The sequence below is a fragment of the Brachyhypopomus gauderio genome, chromosome 11, assembly GCF_052324685.1.
Source record: "Brachyhypopomus gauderio isolate BG-103 chromosome 11, BGAUD_0.2, whole genome shotgun sequence".
Classification (NCBI taxonomy): Eukaryota; Metazoa; Chordata; class Actinopteri; order Gymnotiformes; family Hypopomidae; genus Brachyhypopomus; species Brachyhypopomus gauderio.
The window spans coordinates 10887298-10910739 of NC_135221.1; the positions used below are offsets into that span (position 1 = coordinate 10887298).

Here is a 23442-nt window from a genome sequence, read left to right on the forward strand (position 1 = left end):
TATTCCCTTTATGGTATATTTAAGGGGGTATTGCAGTTATGTTCATCCCAGTTATGTTCATGGCCCACTTAAAGCACAAAGGACACTCCAGTTAAAAAAGCATTTGCAGTAAGTTTATGAGGAACTTTCCGGTAAGTTCACAACTACAACATTTGAAATGTAATGCTTTTCTGGTACTTCCCTTGGGTTCATCTAGATTTTTGACATCAAAGCATAAGTAATGTAATCTTAATTTTAACTTGAGCAACTGAAGTATTTTTTATTAAACCTTAGAGATTCTTACAGTTTTTAAACTGTAAGCGTACTTCAAAATAGCATACCCTGCACTTGGGAACTTCACTTACATTTATGAGTCAACTGCTGATCATTTAAGCTACTTATTTTAAAATGAGCCCAACTGTTTAACATACATACATTCAATAGCCACTTTATTAGGTACACCATTAGGTATTACCAGCTTGGACCACCTTGTACCTGCTGAACTGCCTTAAGTCTTTGTGGCATAGATTCAACAAGGTGCTGGAAGCATTGCTCAGATATTGTGACACGATAATATTACACAAATACTATTGGCAGCATATCTTTAAGGTCGATATCATGTTCTACCACATCTCATTGGTGTTCTATTGGATTTATATCCAGTAACTGTGGAAGTCATTTGAGTACAGTGAGTAGTCACCAGAAGATGGGTACTCTGTGGTCTTAAAAGGATATGGTTAGCAACAGTACACCGGGAGGCTGTGGCATTTAAACTATGCTTGGTTGGTATTAAGAAAATATCCCCCATGTGTTATACCACTAGCAGCTTGAACTACTGATAGAAGGCAGATGGATTCATGCTTTCACTGTTTACACCAAATTCTGACTGTACCAACTTGAATTTTACAATTGTCCAATTTTGGTGAACCTGTGCAAATTTAGCAGATTTTTCTGTACATACCTCTAGACTGTTGCACCTCATGTGGGGAGTGGTTGCACGATTCAATCTTCCCTATTTTACACACATGAGAAATTCCATATTCCCTCAGTTGGCTTCCTGTAGTTGAAAATATTAGATTTAAAATGCTCACGTTTGCCTACATCCCCCAAATTGACTTGATTCCTCCTACCTGAAAGTCTCACCTGCAGCATTTATAGTATCACCTGACATTTGCTAGCATGATCTAGCATCACTAGACAGGAAATATATGCCTCATGACATTTATTTTATACTAGCAAGTATATGGTGGAATGACCTCCCACTATCTGTCCATATATTTGAGTCTCTTCAAACTTTGCTTAAAGACCCAAGAAGCAATCGAATGATCCATAGTTATTTCAGGGCAATAAATAATAACCAATGCTCCACTTACTTGACTACATATAAATAAATAGCATATACTTTATTTGTATGTGTTCCCTTCATTCTAGTTTAATGGTATCCTTAAGATTCAGGCCTAGTATACTGGTAAAAGGATTTTAGTATGGAATGAGATTACTGTCTTCAATATTAGAGTACAAAAATAAGGTTAAATCGAGTAGGTCAGACACAAGGAGCAAAATCAAGTAAACCGAGCAAAAACAGTAACAGTGAGGGCAGAGAAACAAGAATTCCGCGTTTCAGACGCAGCACACCGGGCACGTGCGCTGAAACGTGCCCTGAAAACAGTGAATCAAGCATGTTTAACTCCAGTGTGCTGCGCCTAAAATGTGCAATTCTTGTTTCTCTGCTCTTGCTGTTGCTCGTTTTTGCTCGGTTTACTTGATTTTTTCTTGATACTTAAAACTCGATTTTCCAAGATACTTAAACTTCTCCACTGGGACGGAATGTTCTCATATCCTACTCCAAACTCATCCCATGCCCTGAATTTTGCTTCCACGACTTTCAAAGCTGCAATCCTTTTCACCCAGTAGTGGTACTATTTAGTAGGCAGGAGTTCCCTGAGCCAGCCAAGAAAGTTTCATTTTTATGTCTCATGACTCTCTCACCACTGGTGTCCACCACTGGGTTCTTGAGTTTCCACCACAGCAGGCACAGATAAGCTTTGGGCCAGTTATATGCAGCCACTTCCACTTCTTCTGAGTGGGGCTGGAGGGATTATTCCGCCCTCTTCTGGGAGATAGATATGGCTACAGACTCAGAGGTGCTGATCTACACACCAGCTGGCGGCTTATGCGTATCCCTACACCAACCTGGTGCCTCGCCTCATTGAGAAAGCCTGAGTAAGACAGACCACCCCGATCGAGGAGTTTGGCTCCGGTGCTGATACTGTGTGTAAAGGGGAGTCCAACTATATCTACTTAGTATCTTTCAACTTCATGCACCTGTTCCAGCTCCTTCCACCTTTAGTTATGTTTCATTCCATGCATCAAGAACAGGATCTTACTGCCAAGATCTGTAACACAAACAGTGACATGGGCTACCTGGCCATCAGGCACTTGCTGATGAACGCTATAGGGGTAGGTTCTAGTGACCCTTTTAGGCATTTTGTCTTATCCTCAGGTACCCTTTATAATAAAGGTTTTTATGGAATACGTTTGCAGCATCACTTCAGACATCTTCAGCATTCACCGAAGTCAATATTTGATTATATGTTCATCAAAACTGTACACCTTAAATGTAATATTTATTGAATATACAATTATATTATTTTTCTGGACATATATACTTTGCATCACTCAGAAAAAAACTAGTACATGCTATCATAACATCTGGATTAGAGTACAGCAGTGAGAGCACATTACTCTGGTCCTATTCAGATTGTATTGATTGCAGTCTTTTGATGTTTAAAGCCATTAATGGTCTAACTCCATCATGTCAACTTTATTACATAGCACTTTTTGTCACAGCCATTGTCACAAAGCAGCAATGCTCTATGTATGCTGCTGAACTTCCATTATAGCCCATCCAGATAACATTGGTCATCTGATCACTTACACCTCAGGTAACAGAAAATGTCCTCCACTGTTCCCAATTGGCAGTTTATTAGCTTACCCACACACACCTGACCCTTATTCACCACCTCATCCTCCCGCCCATTTTAATCCCACATGCATTTGGCCTTTGTGCTGTGCAGAAACCCCCAGGAACTGGCTGAGAATGTGTTCTGTGGCCATGCTAATATTTGCCCTCATCCTATTGGTTTGTATTTGAACTGCCATTGTTTTTGTTTTTTGCATTTGTGCTTTGCATCTCCCTATAAATCTCACAATTTGGAACGCAAGATCATTAGATGATTTCTAATGCAGACTAAAGACTTGTTGAGATATACTTACTGTATCATGTTTAATCATCTTTAGGTAAATCTTTAGGTATTTTGGACATTTCTGTATGAGTATGTTTGTGACTTTAAGAGAAATTAAATATGACTCAATCCACTATTCTGAACCAACATGCTATATCTGAATCCATATTTGATTATTAGTATCATGCTTTAGGTTTGATTAAGGTTGCTGTTTTGAAATTCTTTTAACTCACCTCATGTAACTGCATGTTCTATCTTTTGTTGCACAGCTAAGTTAAAAAAAAAAGTAATTCATGGACATACTTAGAAATCCTATGAAATAAGTGCCTCTCTGAATGTTTGCTGATGTACAGTTGCTTAAAAATAATATTTGTGCACAGTACAAAACAACACAAACAGCAAGAACAAAAACACCAACTGCTTTATGTTCTAAATTGTTGTCTAAATGTCTGGTTTGTCTTTTCAGTACTCATCTCACACACAAACACACATGTGGGATCATTGGTTACTGCTGTCACTTCAGAACATGTATGACAAGATTTTTATTATCTGGCTACAAACGTTTTGCACTGAAAGACAGCTATAATGAATCTGTTCACTATGTGATCTGGCTTACTATATTTTAGAACCTATGTTATTGGGCTACATTCAGTGCTGCATTCAGTTATGATTCAGAGATGCTACAGATTCAAAAGTTCATAGTTTATAGCTTAGTGATAAGGCTGTCCTCTACCACACACACACACACACACACACACACACACACACACACACACACACACAAATATATATAGGGGAGTGGAGGAGTAACTATGTCAGCCATGACATCCATCATTGAAAAATGCCAGGCAGGCACCACACAAGTCAATGGCTAAAAAAATGGCCAGACAGGCACCAGCCAAGTCATTGGCTGGAAAAGGCAGGACTTAGGGTCAATACGGAGACACTACATTTACATTTTGGGTATTTAGCAGATGCTCTTATCCAGAGCGACTTACAAAGTGCTTGGCCATCTCTTCACAGAATGCATGCGAGATAGTACTGTAGATAGGTCCGACTTCAAGATACCCTTGAACCAGACTACTACTAAACTACAGGAATCAATGCAATTACATAGTATTGCAAATAAAGCATATGATCAAACTTGAAACAACAGGAATTAACCAATACCTAGAAGTGCAATTAAACATAGACATAAATTAACATATACAATAAAGTACAAGGACATCAAGTGCTATCTGCAGTGTTAGTGGTCATTTAAGTACTCAACAAACAGGTGAGTCTTCAGTCTACGTTTGAAGGCTGCAAGAGACTCTGGTCTGAACAGCTAGTGGAAGATCATTCCACCAGCAGCAGAGATATCTCACACCAGACAAAACCCAAAGGAGGCTTTGACACAATTCAGCAACCAGTAGCAGGAAGCAAGATGTTGACAGGAACAACATACACTGAGACACAACCAAGTGGCAGAGATCATATTCAGAAATATATGCCCCTTAGTTGTGGAATAGTCTTCTGGCTAGCTCTAAATATTGATTATTTCCAAGCTTTTGGTTCGGGTCACATATAAATGTTCTTATAAAGGTGCAGACCTTTTTTGTAATATGAGATGTTTACACTGTTGTCACGATGCTTCATGTGTTCACTGGAATTCCAGTCCTTTGTTACAAGATGATGCAATGTCATAACACAATCCTTATTGTCCACCAGGCAGCAACGTTGGCTAGAGGTTGAGTAGGGAGAGCTGACCAATCAGAGCTCTCTGGGCTCATTAGGAGGGAGGGCTTAAAGAAACATGAAGGAAGAAAATAAATCTTCCTGATTTAAAAATGTGCTTTGTGAGAAAGATTGTGTTTTTCTGTACATGTAAATATATTATAGCAGGCCTTCAAAGATTAAAATGATGAGCACTGAAAATAAGCTCATGGACCAATATAAGTTTGTTCTTCTTAACTGCTGTACAATACACGCCCTGCTGAGTCATAAATATATGAGCTACCTAGTCAAACTCTCTTGTCTGTTTCCTCCAGGCAAGTGGTGCACTTCATCTTGGTTAGGTAGTCAATTATTTCCTTCCCTTCCTCCATCCTTCTTCCTCTAGGGATTTCAGACTTAACTCCTCTTGGCCTCCATCACCCTCTGCCTCTGCACTGGGCTTGCTCCTGCGGTTCCTGGATTCAGGAGAAGGTCTGGGTGGAAGGTCTCTATGGCCTCATTAGGCATAGTGTCTCTATGCAGTCCCAATTTACTTTTCATTTGAACTTTTGACATTAGAAGAAGTTGCACCTCTAGCACTCTAGTCTTGGTGTTTGTTGCATTCAGTCCCTGAAGCAGTAGTCCTTTCTCAATAAAAGACTAAGTTGAGGGTATTTTTAAAATTATTTTATTATTATTTAGTTTTTTTTTTTGTATGTTGGCTACTGTGTGTACAAGAACTGTGATCTAATCTTGTTTTGCTGAACCAAATTATTGGGCTGGGTCTGATCATCGGGCTGGGTCTGGTCATTGGGCTGGGTCTGATCATCGGGCTGGGTCTGATATTGGGCTGGGTCTCCCTGAGCCAATCACCTGGGTCTGAGTGACACAACAAGGCTAACATAAGCATCCTGTTGCTCTTAGTGTCTGCTTCTATTGCCATCAAGAAGGCATTTTTTAGCCCTTTCTTTGTGTATTGACTCTGGCATTATGCTGAAGTATTAACTTTGCCATTTCAGTAATGAAGAAAAAAAAACCAAACTATTTAAAGTGGCTCTTAAAATGTAAACAAGTATTACATTTTCGGCTTTTGGAAGACAAAGCTTATGATGGTTTGGATGAATTTCAACAATCTAATACTGAAACAATCTATACTATCAAAGTTTAGCTTGGCCTCACTCAGAACTAAAGATTTATTGGCACTGTGACGTGCGGAGGAACGGACACGACACGTAGCAGATGGGTGCAAACACGAACTTTACTTGACAATAAACACGTAGCTTCACTGCGGAGGCGCAAGCACAACAATGTGACACTCACACTGGCATGAAACTTAGACAAAGACGAGCACACGACACTGCGCGAACGCACATTAAATAGGTGAGTTACACAGACCCATGTGACCTCGAGACAAGGCACAGGTGTAACAAACGAACACGCTCACAAACAACCCACACCCACGGAAGTACAAACATGGACATAACAGCACGCAGACGACGTCATGACACGCCCACAGGGAAGGGTCCGGAGCTGTCACCGTGACAGGCACATACCCAAAGAACACAATACAAATCTCCAATATTTAAGCTGTGTTATGAGCTGTTACATAGTGTTATGATATGTAACTGTAAAAAAAAAACCTGAAATGAAATTGAATTGTACTCAAGACCCTCCCGAACTGTATGACATCTGACTGTCAGGATTTCCATTTTCCCAGTTTTGTCTTTCTTGTCCTGTTGTGTTCTCGTCTCTATGTTGGCTTCTACTGTTCCTCATTTCCCTCTCGTTAGACTGTGTATATATAGCCTGTGTTTTCCACATTACATGGTGCTTGTCTAATGTTATGTTCAATGCTGTGTTCAGCGTTGCCTACCTGTCACCTCCTTGCTTATTTGCCATTTGGATACATTTCACTATATTTCTGTGTCTTATTTATGTGTTTTGATTTATCCATGATGCTCCGAGTTAAACTGACATCTGATTCTAGCATCCCAAATGAGTTTGTTGTAATTATTCCATGTGCTTTCCGCTATAATTTCAATCAAATCTACATTACAATTATTACACAGCTAGAAATTAAGTACATTTAGAGATGCTGTGTGGGAAAGAAAGTCAAAGTAAACACATGAAATCATCATCAGTTGAATTATAAAATCAGTTGAATTATAAAACACAGACTGTCTCCCAACAAATTTAAGGTAGCACAAACTCAAGGATACATAGCATGATACACCAGTGCAATTGCAGTGAATAAGAAAGTTGATTGTTAGTGTAAATTTCTTATCGGCTAAATAAATGTTTTCTTCAGTTATCCCATAGTATCTTGTAATGAACCGCTGTATATTAAGATTACAATAAATATGTTTTAAAGCAAGAATTCTCCATGTTCGCTGTTAAACTCTCCAAGTTAATTCATCTTTGTGGATATTTTATTGTTTTGTCTTCAATGGTATTAGAATTACACTGAAAAAAATAAAGCATTGGCTCAATGTAATAAAATTGAATTAATCAATCACACAAATTTTTTTTCATTGACTCAATCCAAAAAACTTAATTCATGACTAAATGAATTTAGTTTTTTAGATTGAGTCAATGAAAAAAAATGTGATCCGTGATCCGTCTCACCTGAGGGTCGTTTGTTTGCCTATATATGTCTTGTCTTTGTACCAGTAGACCGCTGGTCATTATATCCTTAATTTAGATCTATTGCACGGGTTTTGGTTTGCACACTTTCTATTAAACCATCCTTTTTCCCTGAGACTTGGCGTGATCGCTTCCTTTTTAGTTGCTCACCCCGCCAGTCACACTTATACGAAAGTTAGATGTCACTATTTCATACATATACTGTCTCCATCATAAAACACCAGTGACTCATCATCAGGTGCAGAAAAAATTATTTCAGCAGTAACTTTGATAATGAACATCAAACGGTGCACAAACAGGCCTGTCTCATGGTAAATTCTAGACTTTTCTTCATGATGAATCCATGTGTAAACAAAAGGTTTACTATTGTGATCATGTGTTAAGTGCTATTGCTGTAAAGTTGAAGCATCTCAGTGCACCAGCTGAGCCACAAATACATAGACCATGCAAATTCACAGAACAAGAGCCAAAGCACATACAATGTAACGATTGCATCATTCAGTAGAGATCCAAACTGTTTCTGAAAGCAGCACCAAGAACTGTGTGTCAGGAGCTTCCTGAAATGGGTTTCTATAGCTGAGCAGTTACACTCTAAACTAAGATCACTATTCGCAGTGGTGAGCATTGGCTGGAGTGGTATAAACATACCAGCACAGGACTCTGGAGCAAAGGAAACGTGCTCTCTGGAGCAGTGGAAACGTGTTCTCTGGAGTGCTAAATCAAGTTTCTCTATCTGACAGTTGGATGGACGAATCTGGGTTTGCTAGATGCCATCAGAATGCTAACAGAATGCATAGGTACCAAAAGTTTGGAGGAGCATTGAAACTCAAGCTATTTTCTTCAGGATTTGGGTTAGGCCCTTTAGTTCAGGTGAAGGCTAATGGCAGTCCAATAATAAACAAAGGTATTTTAGGCAATAATATGCTTCTGCTTTTGTGGCAGTAGAAGGCCCTTTTCTGTTCCAACATGACTGTGCCCCTTTGTACAAAACGAGGTTCATGAAGACATGGTTTGATGTGTTTGGTATGGAGGAACTCTGAGGGCTACACAGGGTACTCCTAACCACAATCCCACTAATCAACTTTGGGATGAATTGGAACATCTACTGCTAGTAAGTCCTTGCAGGTCCATAACCAATGCCTCACAAATGGTCTTTGGATTGAATCGGCACAATTTCCTGCAGACACACTCCAATCTTGTGGAAATCCTTACAATAAGAGGAGAAGTTGTTTGAGGCACGTGGGTAGGAGAGGGCTCCATATTCAATTGCCAATGAATTTGAAATGGGATGTCCAACAAACTCAAAAAAGTGTAATGGTCAAGTGTCCACACTGTATATCTCAGTACGAGCAGACTGACCACTGATTCTTTTAGGTTCTCACACAAAATGTAATCAGTTTAGCAATGACAGACTAGTAGTCAAATTTTGCTCTACAGTAGAGTCTCATGTGGAATTACACCCTAAACCGATTTACTGTGCAGAGAAGGTACTATTCCTCTTGAGAGGTGCTTGGTAGTTTGTTCTTTGTAGGAGCAGACAGAGGAATGCAGTCTAGACTGAGACCGCCCTCCCTGAGGATTATGTGTAATCCTCACAAGCTCATTGAGGTGCAAGACAGTGGTTATGCCCACTCCCACATTAAAGCATATGGAGAACAAATCCTTTTCCATTGTCAAATAGAGAGTTTATTTGTTTAGTTTCTTTGGGTGGATGAAGCTTCCTAAAGCAAAGCCAAATGTGGCACAAAAATTATGCCGTAGTGTCAGACGTCACACAAAAACAATTTTTATCAAATTATCCCTAACAGGCCAAGAGCAATATTAGCTTTTGAAAATTCCAAGAAGTGCTCCTATAATATATTGTGGATTCTGTTTGCTCTGCTTCTACAAATGCATGGTTGGTATCTGTATGCGAGACCTGATTAGGGTGCCAGTTGAATAACGCCCATCCATTTCCAGTGGTCCACCAGAGTTCCTCTCATGCTGTCATCTCACTTGGTAGGAAAGATGGCACATTTGCTTGCTATTTGCTGATACGTAAATGTGGCCCTGCTACATGATACCATGCTTCTTAATGCACAAGGTGCAGAGAAAGCACTACCAGGTCAAAGGTCTTATATTTACCTCAGGAGGGTTTAATGGCATGGATCTCTGATCAGTGATCATTTTTGGAAGAATGCCGAGATCATTTCATGCATGTTGCATTGTACCAGCATTAAAAAAAATATGGGTGGTTGGAAACTTGTAAATGTCCTCAGCATCCAAATAGCCCTCATATGTGCAAGCCCAGATCTCAGTAGCTTGAATTTGCATCATTAGTTTGCACATTGCAGTGTGAGAATACCTCGGCAGTTTAGAAAGTATCAAGTCATTCATGCTCAACTTCTTTTTTTTACTTCATTAGCAGGCCAATAGTGTGTGTGTGTATATATATTTATATTGTGTGAATGTGTGTGTGCGCGCGTGCGCTCGCCCTTTGTGTGCACATAGGCTGATCTTGACAGCTGAGGGCGATGCAATGTATTAGGCCAATGCAACTAGACAGGCCTTATGTTAATTGCTATGAAGCTACTGACTACATATGACTCTTAATTAGATTATTTTACAGATGAAGTCTTGCCTTTTCTGCTACTGTGTGTTGGTCCTAACCGTTCTGAGGGAGCACTTCTTGCTGAGAGAGTTTTGCTATGCAGTTCTGCTAAAAGCCCATTATGGGCAGATGAGTGAGGATGGACAGTAATTAGTCCAACCTGACAGTACAGAATAGTACATGGTTTCATGTGCTGGCAAAGTGACTCACTGAGGAAGGCAGAAATAAACATAAGGGCTGTGAAGTTTGCATTGTGATTAGCTGTCAAGTTCTGCATTTGTGGGCACAAAGGAAAGACTGCACACATAGGTAGTGTGTGTGTGTGTGTGTGTGTGTGTGTGTGTGTGTGTGTGTGTGTGTGTGTGTGTGTGTGTATATGTTAATATATTAACATATATATGTATGTGTATTAACAGTTTATACACTAATGTGTATAATTATGAATAATTATAAACAAATAATGAAACCTATACACATTATAGAGAATTCATAATGCTTACACCAAGCAAAATATGTGAGATTTTATTTTATTAATATCATCCCCTGAGAAATAAAAATTACACTACTTGACCTATGAAGCAATCAACAGCATTGCCTCTAATGCTGTATAAAAACGAGTCACAATAGAAGCCCTCAAATTTAGTTTTATTCTCAATTCAAGGACAAACAGTCAATCTTCCTAATGGGTTTTTAGAGTGTTCCTGGCACTGAACCTGAGGTCTGAGGTCATGGCGCTTGTATTCAGCATGGCCCCTGGTGCCATAACCTTGAGAACGAACCCCTGACTCCATTTACCTTTTAATACAAATCAGCCATCCTGCAGGATAATGGACAAGACCTCAATCTTAGTAGATCAATAAATTCCAATTGTCATGGCAACTGACTGCCCGAGTAAATCTTTGCACTGGAGCCGTGACATACAAAATATCAATAAGGTAAACATTTTGGCATTTGTGGCTGAGTGCTGCCATTTGTGCAGAGGTCAACACCCAGGTCACACCTTCAGAGGGTGAAGGGTAACACTGTGATTGGTGCAGCTGACTTTAATGTGCTCCTACATCAGAGGACCAGAATCAAGGGCTGCCCCTAACAGGTACTGTTAATTTATTAAGTGCTCAGAGGAAGTACACAGATCCAGTGTACCTGCCCTCTTATTCCACTGCATTGAAAAGGGTCCTGTCACTTTCCCTTCTTTTATCTAACAGGTTTAGATGAAATTTCTTGCTTATCAACAACCATCCACATGATTCTTCACTACCCATATGTGACACAATCTGGTGAAAAGGAAAAGGAAAGTTGGAGTATAGGAGATAACTTGTCTTCTGGTGAGGGCTGTTAATATGTTTATGTCCTTGATGTGAATGAAATCACAGCTGCCCTTTACGCAATAGAATGCAAAGGATATTCATTATCTCAAGACCACTAGGAAGAAGTTCTAAAGTAGGTTTCACTTTACAAAAATAATATAAATTTGTTACCTATGTAAATTATGTTTGTAATATAGAGGAATAATTAATTAATATTTTTTTAATTTATTGCTATTGCAATAATGCATGAGGTGGCGCTCTTATTAAAATAGGGAATCTTCCCTAGTTACATTTAGTCAGATGCTTTGATGTTATATTGTTGCTTGAAATACTTGTCTGTAATTAGAGACTATACATTTATTTTACGACTAGTTAGTCTCTAATTCCTGGACCATCACTGGATCCAACCTGGTTGGCAGACCAAGCTCAGCACACCAGTGAACCTGCAGTGATAGTGGCACGGTGGTGGGTGTTGTGCTGGTATGTGCGTGTCTTGTGACAATAGTTTTAACACATGCCTCTGCTGAGCTGAGAGTTGTTCACCATCCAAAAATATCTAGCCAAGAGTACAGTTAGACATCTGCTGCCAAACATAATTTGTGTTAGCCATTCTCAGGCACTTCATTGATAGTTAGTTGCTGATGGGAACAGTGTTGGCAGGATATTTTTGAAATTCCAGCCTTCTTCATGATATCTAATATACCTATTTAATCAGTCAGTCTAGTTTGAATGTGAGCTGGCAGTTTTGATTAATTAAATTGACAAAATATATAGAAGTTGTACTGTATCTAAAGCAAGAGCTTATTGACCTTGGATAACAATGTACGAGGCATTATATAAGATTACCTCATGAGAGAATGATAATGTAAATAGTCATTAGACAGAAACATAGATAGATAGATAGATAGATAGATAGATAGATAGATAGATAGATAGATAGATAGATAGATAGATAGATAGATAGATATCCAGATCAGAGGCTATTTTTTCAAGAAATCTCATCAGCACTGAGGACTACTCCCTCCTGTTGGAGACACACACAGACACACACACACACACACACACACACACACACACACACACACACACACACACACACACACACACACACACACACACACACACACACACAGGGAGATATAGTGTGTGATCTTTAATGTATGTCCCTCCAGTTCCTGAATTGTTCCTGAGGTTCTCACCAGTCTTCATCCACAGTAAACACAGATGAATAAATAAAGATTTCAGCTGAGTTTGAGATGCATATCTGTCCATTGTAATCTCCATAAATAATGCTTGTTTCAAGGTCATCTGGCAAAAAGTGAATTTTGCCTACAAAAATTTGAGATTTTTTAATATAATGATAAAATGATTTTTTCATTATACAACATGGATGTGAATTTAAATGTTTTTGCTTGAGGAACGGAAAGGTTGCCTTGATGTGTTTTACTTCAACTTCAAAACATTGTTTTGTGTTCAATGATGCCTTCAGGATATTCCTGGGATTTGCGAGGCCTGTCAGCACTCTGACTATGGACAGTCCCGGTGTCTAGGAAACCAATGACACTAAGCACTTGGAGTTGGGGAGGAGACATTCAGTTAATCTGTAGCTGTAGTCTGAGGCTATGGTGAATATCTGGGAACATCCTTTGGCTATTGCAATGATTACATTTGTGCTCCACTGTTAATTTACAGGCTTTTGAGATTATTCATAGATCCCATAATAGTCATACATAGACACACATGGATATGGTCATGCTTGCAGTTTAGTGATAGTGATTGTAGACTGTATGATGACATTCCTTCTCTAACTTGGAAACGTACTCACGAGTTCACAAGGGCACACATTAATGAGAATGAAAAAAAGACAAATTTGTGCTGCTTTGAAATTTCTTGTTAATAGTGCCAGTGCAACTAATTACTGCTTATTAGCCTTCCAAGCAAAGAGATCATAATTTCATTCTAAATGTTATGTAATACAGATTATTTATGTTCATTTAAATTATTTAAATGTTTGTCACTTTGAGTTAAAATTAGTCATAATAACAAAAAAAAAAAAAACTCTGATTTATAAATCTACTCTACTCTACTACAATGGTGCATGCAGCTTAAGGTGATAGATACTTATTACCTTAAAATGTCCTTAATATTCCTATTAGAATTGTTTTAATGTGTGTTCAACCCACCATGTAAGTAGATCTGATATGTGGCACATCAGAATGAAGCATATGCCTCTTTCTCTTCTCCGTTATACCTCCTTCTCTTCTCTGTGCCTCTTCCCACTCATCTCTCCCTCTTACCTTCTACCTCTTCTCCACCATCACACTTCGTCTTCAGGCTCTGGCATGTGTAGCAAGTTTAATATTACGAAATCTCTTTAGTGCTTGTTTCATAATGCTGAATATAATGGCTTACTGCAATAGATGCAGACTGGACATGGCCATTCTAATCATTAGCACTTTACTTCTGCCTGTCAGGCACCATGCAGCAGGAATCCCCCAGGTCCTGGATTTAAATGAGCCTGTAGCTCTGTATTGTGTATACACTGGACCACGGGACCCTGTGTGAGCTGATCCTACCGTACTTAATTGTGAGCTGTAAAAAATGGATGGGCTCCAGGCTACATCTCGGGCCAGTTCAGGCTGCAGCCTGAGGGGCACGTTGCAATGCATACAGATGACTTTCAGACAACTAGCATGCAAATAATTATGGAGAGTTGGAAGAGATTAAAAGTTTACACAGGGTTCATCCACATTAGTTATTCTTCGTGCCATTATTATGTGGCTAGGGATGAGGGTGGGATGTGGAAATGTCACTTCACGCATGCCTATAAACTTTGAGTCTACTCCACTTAAAAGTCATAGCTGGGGAAAAAAGTAAGAAGGCTGGAAGAAGTAGGAAGGTTGTTGTAAATAAAACAAACCAAAGTGAATATATCCAGACTGATTCTAACCAAACAAAATCTACCCAAACAGAATCGAACCTAACCGAATAAACCTTAACCTGACCTGATCTGACCTGACCTAACCTAACCTTATACAAGATTAATTATATTATGCTATGATATGTGTAATGTAAACTGTTTTTTTTTTTTTATCCTGTTGACAAGCACCCTTGAAGCATCATTCTGTAGCCCTTATGAGATATGTGGCTTGTATGATCTGTGGCACTCAGACACATTAACCAAGGTAATGAGCTTGCTCCTGTTCTCCTCTCAGTACCAGCGCGGGATGAAACTATTGATCACACTTGTCTTGCTGCCTGCTAACCCTGCCTCGATTACCGTGGCTCTGGGGAAACTGCTTTCAGTGAAACGTTACCTCTCAGCCATATATCCTTGCTTACATTGGTACTGAACACAGCCACACCCTGTTGTGTGTATGTCTGACCCCTCTTACATGCTGTTTCTTCATCAGTTTACTGATCGCTGATGAAAACAGATACATATTGGATGAACAGGAAGTGCTGCTGTGATTTAAAATGAAATTAATTTGGCCCAGTGTGTTCCTACAGGTGGTGGGCGTGTTTATTAATGTCAAAATATCCTCAGTCCAGTTGGGACATTTAGCATCAACACAAGTACTGCACAGAACATAACCGAATATTTAATGTTTGGCCAGTTAAAAAAAAGTTATAACAAGCAAACAACAAAAAACGACAAACACACCTTCTTATCAGGGGATTCAAAACAAGACTTCAGCAAGCTTGAAGCGGAACCCACAAAAATAAATTTTGACTTGGTCACTGCTGATATGAGGGGGAAATGTAGCCATTATGTGCCCTTCTCTCTCGTCTCTTGTTTCATTGCCCTGCACTATTCAGGAACTGTAGTCATTAGGTTAAGATACTGAAGCACCAGGTGCTCTTCTCCAAACCTAGAACGCCGCATTTAAACTCATTCAGTCCAGAGAGACAATAACATGCTTTTTGCATTTGGAGTTTGGGTTTACAGAATGTTTGCATTTGTATACATCTTTATTACTAATAATTGACAATGCGGTTTTCTTTTCATTCCTACACTCAATCCCAGACATTCTTTGCTAAATTGTTTTTCGAATCCAAATTTCACTGTCTCTGCCATGAATAATGACAAAAGAAACTATTACAGACAAAGGCTGATTTTCAATAAATAGCACAAATGCATTCAAACACATGAGCAGAGCTTTCACTGAGATATTTAACCAGCTAACATACTAGCATATTTACAAGATGCCTACCTCTCTGACCCTTTCCATGGGTCCCTGAGTTAAAGGGGCATGTAACACATGCAAACACCTCCAACCCAAACTAATTCTGTTATCTCCTAGACATGTAGGTCTAAGGCACAGTAAGGGACATTGAAACATGCTTGTTTGAGGTACATAAAGATTTTGACTGCTAATAATATGTTATGCTCATCTCTCAGCCAATGAATGGAAACTTCACATGTGCTAATTCCCATCATGAAATGATCCTGCACATAAATCGAACTGCCCTAGGAAGACCTAGATGTTTCACTGCTAAAGAGTGGTAAATTGCAGGTGGTCTTGCATGGCTGTCTTGAGCTTGGATCAGAACTCCTGGTCTACTGGCTCCACAGACATATGCTGGCTCTTCTCTGGAGCGCAGGAAGCCCCATGGACGAGCACGTCTTTTGTCAGACAGACTCCTACTTTTCACCATCTGGCATCTCTCACATGGGTCTGTGTTCTGTGTTCGGTGACTCACAGTCTCATGTTTGTTTTTTACATGCAGTATCTAACTACCCAGTCCTACACCTATTTGTGCTGGTTACTCAGGCCCACCAGAGAGATGAAATTACTGCCCCCTTATGGGCTCATTTCTCCTTTGCTCCGCAGACCCCTGAAAGCATCACCGATGTGACTTTTATTTCTCTCATCATACTGTGTTTTGTCACTTTTTTCACTCATTTTCACTCACTTTTTTCGCTCATTTTTTGCTCATAAGGATGTTTTGTTGCTCCGTTGATTGGATGCAGTTTTCTTCTCTTTGTCTATGGGATTATACATATCTCAAATGCAGCCAGATAATAACCGAGTCCATCAGGATACTAAATAAGGAATTTGCTCACCATTTTCACCTTTCAAAGAGACAGAAAATGAAAAAGATTCCTGAAGAGACTGGTTTTTGTGTAATGAATACACTGTCTCCACATTTGGTTTGTATGTGGTCTGTATAGATTAGACACATTCAGTTGGAATTAAGTCCTCAAATCATAACCCATTTTTTGTGGTGTTGAGCACTTTTACTCAAGTTTGTGTGTGTGTGTGTGTGTGTGTGTGTGTGTGTGTGTGTGTGTGTGTGTGTGTGTGTGTGTAAAAACAGTAGCTGCCCTTTGCAGTAAATACTACTCATAAAGAATAAAATATAAAGTGCATTTGTCATCTCACTTAGATAAACTTTAATACAAATGTATATGTTCAAACATTAATGCTATATAACATTTTATGCCTGATCATTAAAATGGTTTTATCCTGATAAATCAAAAGGGGTTGAAGCCTTTAAGGTTTCTGCATTCCTGTACATCCCACCCATACTCCACACACCACCTTTTCAACAGATTTGTTTTCTACTGAACTAGACAATATTAAGAAGTAAAATTTAAATAAGCAATATACAGAAATATATTTATCACAGAAAAAAGGAACATTTATTATAACAGAGTAGATGTTTGTGACCATGTGATTGTTATGAACTAGGTTTATAGGGGAAAAAGGGCAAAATACATGGTTAATAATTCCTAGTCATTTGCAGGAGCCTATGAATTTGATAAGTGATAAATGGTTAGATTAGGATTTTTAAAGCTTTTACCAGTCATGATTTTTGCAACTTTACTCAGATGATATCCAATCATAACTGATATAGTTGACATAACAAATAGCCAACGGTTAGTAGTAAAATTTAAATCAGACCTTACCTGATAAAGCCTGCTTGGAAAAAGCCCCAAAGCAAAACATATAAAATCCGTATGAGTTGTGAGAGCATTCTCATTCCCAGTCTTTCTCTCAGCCTTGTTAGAAGACTCTCAGTTATAGTCTTAGGAATTACCACTTCCACTGTCTAGAAAGTAACACTGCACAAGAAATCATTGTTTTGAAGATCCAGGTTGTATACAAAGTTTTCTGTTCTTGCTCTCAGTCTGAGTTGACAGTAAAATCCACTCCTGTGCTGGTTCTTGCTGGACTGGGGAGAATCAGTGAGAGAGCAGACATGTGTGTCTCTGCGTGTGGTTTGTAGAGTGTGTGCATTCCTCCTTTCTGTCTCCCTCCTCTTTACAGCGAGCTCCTCGCTCCAGGAATTCTAACAGAGATGATTTAAAGGGCCAGTTCCATATTTCTTGGCTTTGTGACAGACTCATGTGAACATACTAAAAGATCACTTAAGAGAGAAAGATCATTAGAGCTTGTGAATAAATGTTAATAAATGAAATCATTTTCTATGCCATATAACCCACACATGCTCCACTAGACCTGGAGAAAGCAAAATGGAAATAAAAAAGATTTTTAGTCTGAGATATATAGATATTCTGTAACCTATAAACACATTCATCTCTGTATTTGATGCCTTGTGAATGTTTGCAGTATCTTCTTTCTTGCTGTATGCCATGGGTTCACTTGTACAATGGTAATGGGTAACTCATTAAATATTATCACAGTACACTGAAATGTTTTACGCAGAACATGTTATACTGACATAACTTCACATCACCCCTTTCCTTGAAAGAAAAGTCTAATTTACTTTCACATTTATTTTGACAATAAAACATGTGGTAACAACAAACGCATTGTTCACGCTCCTCTGTTGCTAGACCGTTTAATGTAGCAAAGGGTCTTTTTTTGCAGGCCCATGTGTACATTTGGAGACAAATATTGATATTCAGCATATTGACTTTGGCAGAGTCGTGTCTCGTCATCTCCCTTTTCTAAGCGATGTGACTGAGAATCATTTACAGTGTCATGTAATGATCAGGAAGGAGGTGCTGGATACGATGATGAAGGAGTTCTTATCCTCAATACGGAGGAGAGCGAGCAGCCACAGTCAAGCATTTGTTTTCTCTTTCGTTTTACTCATCCATGTTTCTTACTTAAGACGCTGGCTGCCAGTCAGTGCCTTAATAGGATTGCTGACGTCTGTTCAAAACGGTGCAACACACAATAACATACTGCATAATTAATATTAACATCTGTGCTCAGGTGATGAAATTGACTTGGCTGCAAATCAAATCAAGAATTCACCTGCTTGGCTCTATTGTCAGTCATTGCAACATGACTGTCAAGACTGTCCTGATTTCTTTTATGGTTTGTTTCTTCTTCAATTGTCTTTACATGCCATGCCCAGTGACTTCAGAATCAGACATGACCATTTTCCCTTCCATGTATTCCTTTGAGATCAAACACCCATCTCTTCTAGAAATGCATACAAATACAGTATTTTACTTAATATGCAAAAGAAACGGCTGAAATGCTGAATGCATGGTTTATGTTTTTAAGGAAAGGATCATCACAAGCGCAATAAAATAAAAACCTATTCACAGCATAAACAGATAATCACTTGCAAAAAAGTAAAAAGATTCCCCTTTGGATGCAGGCTGCACGAGAAACTTTACACCTTCTCATCAGTACCCAGATGTAGATGCAGCTGTCACTGTTGCTATAGAGGACAAAGGTCGCTTGCATGTCATTTCTGTGACTACATTTCTACTGTCAATCAATTTCGTCTGAGCCATGTCAGTATTATTTCACCACTTACATTGAGTGCAGTCTGACTAGCAGCTGATCACCTACACAGCTAGAAGGCCTTAATACATCATATTTCATTTGCATTTTAACGCAGGCTATCACCCTAGGTGTCATAGGCTAAAAGAAATCTTCATTGGATGGACCTAACCAATCTTCTGGATTCATGTACACTACATTACTTCATTTTCCTGGACTGCACAGGAGTCGACTTACTGAGAGACTGTAATGTGCTAAACCCCATCATGTTTCTCCTCACCAGTACACTTTAGTCAACACAGCAGACCCTAGCCCAGGAGACACCAATACATAGAGAGTGGACAATTTGCCAGTTTGTAATTTAAATTATGGATGGCAACCCATTTATTCTGTAATATTGAATTGATTTGATTTGTCATCCTTGCTCTGACACACCTAAGCAACCTCTGATGTAACAAGCATTTCTTGTCACTAAACAACTGGAGTCAACTTCTGTTTATTTACATTTATAACATTTTACAGATTGCAGGCAAGTATATAAGAACATTCTGAACTTTTTTGAATCTTCCTAGAATTGTCAATCCTTCAAAACCAAGGAAGAAGAGTCAGAGTATGAAGGGAGTCCACCAAGAGACCAACATGGGGTTTCACCTCTTCATGACAGAGACAGGACTAACTATACCTGAGACCACAATGCCATTCAGTGTCACATCTTTGGCATGTGAAATGACATGGAAAAACAGCGATAGTGCCACAAATTCATTTTTGGACCTTAATGGTGAGCAAAATGTTTTGCACTACAGACTCAAAATCCCCTCTCATGATGTTGGCAGCATCTCAGCGTCACAGTGGTTCTCCTCACTAGGGGATGTAAAGCTTGTAATGACAGACGGGGAGTAGATGGAGCAAAGTACAGAAAAATCCAGGAGGAAAGAGCATACAAACAAGAACAGAGGCACACACACACACACACACACACACACACACACACACACACACACAAAATTATGTCCTGGGATGGATGGACAGTTCAGCTGAATGTGTGTAGGATAACTTTATCATTGTTCACAAACAGTCCTCAAACATATTGTTTGACAGCAGCTGACCATAGCTTCCCCAAAGATACTCACATTTGACACACTCACCAGTGCCAAAGGCAGTTCTGTCTTGTAGGGGGTATATACATATGCAATCAAATTAAAGTATTTGGTGTTGATGACTGACAAAGGTCAAATACATCACAATGCAGGTGGATATTTTCTATAGCCAATTTAATACATTTAGGAATTCACCAACAGCCTGTAAAGCTATTGTTGCAGCACCACAGGGCTATGGTAATTGTTTTATAAAAATAATATATTGATTTATTCCAGTTTTCAACCAGAAAGTGGCAGCATTCAGAGTGTAAAACACTGCATCCAAATCACCATGCCTCTAACAGAGCAAGCCCTTACGACTACTTCTATAAAAAATAAAGTCACTCAGAGGAAATCACATTTTACACGACTGGTCTCTAAAGCCAGGCCACAGCAGGCTGTAAGTCAGATTTCTTTTCGGGAGTTTCCTTTAGACTCCTTTAGGGAGTTATTGTTCTTGGACATAGCCATATACAATCACCGGCCACTTTATTAGGTACAAATGTCCAGCTGCTCATTAGCGCAAATGTCGATTCTTGCCAATCACATGGCAGCAACTCAAAGCATTTAGGCATGTAGACATGGCCAAGACGATCTGCTGCAGTTCAAACCGAGCATCAGAATGGGGAAGAAAGGTGATTTAAGTGACTTTGAAAGTGGCATGGTTGTTGGTGCCAGACGGGCTGGTCTGAATATTTCAGAAACTGCTGATCTACTGGGATTTTCTCACACAACCATCTCTAGGGTTTACAGAGAATGGTCTGAAAAAGAGAAAATATCCAGTGAGCGGCAGTTCTGTGGGCACAAATACCTTGTGGATGCCAGAGGTCAGTGGAGAATGGCCAGACTGGTTCGAGCTGAACAACCAAGGCATGCAGAAGAGCATCTCTGAACACGCAACACGTCAAACCTTGAGGCGGATGAGCTACAGCAGCAGAAGACCACACCGAATGCCACTCCTGTCAACTAAGACCAGGACACTGAGGCTACAATTTGCACAGGCTCACCAAAATTGGGCAATAGAAGATTACCAAAGCATTGCCTGGTCTGATGAGTCTCAATTTCTGCTGCAACATTTGGAGGGTAGGGTCATCAACAGCATGAAAGCATGGATCCATCCTGCCTTTTATCCACGGTTCAGGTTGGTGGTGGTTGTGCAATGGTGCGGGGGATTTTCCTGGCACACTTTGGGCCCATTAGTACCAAATGAGCATCTTGTCAATGCCACAGCCTACCTGAGTATTGTTGCTGACCATGTCCATCCCTTTATGACCACAGTGTACCCATCTTCTGATGGCTACTTCCAGCAGGATAACGCGCCATGTCATATAGCGCAAATAATCTCAGACTGGTTTCTTGATGGCCTCCACAGTCACCAGATCTCAATCCAATAGAGCACCTTTGGTATGTGGTGGAACGGGAGATTCACATCATGGATGTACAGCTGACAAATCTGCAGCATCTGTGTGATGCTATCATGTCAATATAGACCAGACACTCTGAGGAATGTTTCCAGTACCTTGTTGAATCTATGCCACGAAGGATTAAGGCAGTTCTGAAGGCAAAGGGGGGTCCCACCCGTTACTAGCAAGGTGTACCTAATAAAGTGGCCAGTGAGTGTATAGCTGTTATATAAGTACTGTTTAATAACACTACACTGTGTAAAAAGGGTTATCTGTGAAAGAAGAACTACAAATGGTTTTGGAGTCCTAAATGTCAGTGTGAAATAATGAATGAGAATTTGTCAAAATCATTTCTAAATCACTAACCTAAAATCCTAAAAATGATCTATACTTTAGTCTAGATTTTCATCCATTAAAGCTGATCTAGTGCTAATGAGTCTGTAATTGAGTTTATAATTGATTCTGTTAACATAATGTAGTTATTAGGATTCACCTCCTCCCTGTTTTTGATGTGTACTCATGTGGGAAGGAATGAAAAGGATAGTTTGTACTGAGCTCAGATGGAAGGAGGCATAAAATATTCTCAAACATTTATAGTATAAGAGTATTATTCAAAAGTCAGAGTAGTGTATTATTTATTGTATGTAGGGGTGTCAGTGGATTGTGTTCAGCCTGACAGGTCTTGTATGCAGGCCTGTGCCTGGTTTCCATACATTGGGGCTATTATCATCATCATCATCCTTGAGGCATTACCATGACCCTACACATGCCCTGTTTTGTTTTCAGTTCCACAATCTTTCAACACATATGGAAAGATTATCTGAATCAAAATTAGACATGTGAATAGAGAGCTCAAGATGTGTGAAATAAACTACCACATTATAGAAGTGCCAGTTTGTTTAAATGTATTTTCAAACCTAACCCTTTCCTTTCACCTTAATTTTCCATCAACTGAACATTGACCAAATGTGCTACTGGCATGTTGTTGCCCTCGTTTTGAATGGACTTCACTTGACCTTTTTAATCATGAACTCTTTGTCCCATAGTCTAGCAGGTTTTGATGGATTCCACCAGGTATAGTGCATCAGAGAATTGTGAACTGGGATAAGAGCATTCAGCATTAAGATCAATAGCCTGACAGGTCAAACATGAGGAGGAAAAGGTCAGGATTTAATGACAGAAGCAGTGATAGTTGTGGGCTGATGAGAGCTCTGTTAGAAAGGTCTTTGGGGAAATCACCAACCTATGGAATATTTTTCATCTTTTTAGAAGAAGTTTAAGATCTGCATGTCTATGTACAACAACAGCCTCTTGGACATGTATTTCTCAAACAGAAATGTTGGCTTCTGTTTACATCTTTGATTTCTTCTAGATTTAGCAAGACAGGTAAACAGTTTGAATTAAGTATAACCTTTGATCCTGGACATTTGAAGGAGCATCTTTCCTTCTTGACATTACACTGCCATTATACTGACATCTAGTGATCTGGATTTCACAAACTCTTTATTAAATCTATTTTAAACATAGCCTGCTACTGTTTTTGTAGAGTCACTTGCAACTTAGTTGCTTAATTTTCTTTTATATAATTTTCTTATATTTCTTGAAGTGGATCGAAATCTTTTGATAAGAGGTGATTAAAGGTGTTTTAAAATCCAGTACTAAGATGTGCTTGTTAACCCTGGCCTGTTCTTAAACCCTGTGCTGTCCTGTCCTGTCTTGCCCTGTGCTGTCC

The 23442-nt window shown here is 39.3% G+C and overlaps 1 protein-coding gene across 1 annotated transcript in view; it reads right to left on the minus strand.

Moving 5' to 3' along the window:
* glra4a (glycine receptor, alpha 4a) overlaps positions 1-17675 on the minus strand; it is a 47838-nt gene extending 30163 nt beyond the window's left edge. The window contains exon 1 of the mRNA XM_077021908.1: positions 17374-17675. Within this exon, the coding sequence (XP_076878023.1) occupies positions 17374-17447 (74 nt within the window). The 5' untranslated portion in view covers positions 17448-17675. The remainder of the gene's footprint in view (positions 1-17373) is intronic.
* Between the last annotated feature and the right edge of the window lie 5767 nt (positions 17676-23442).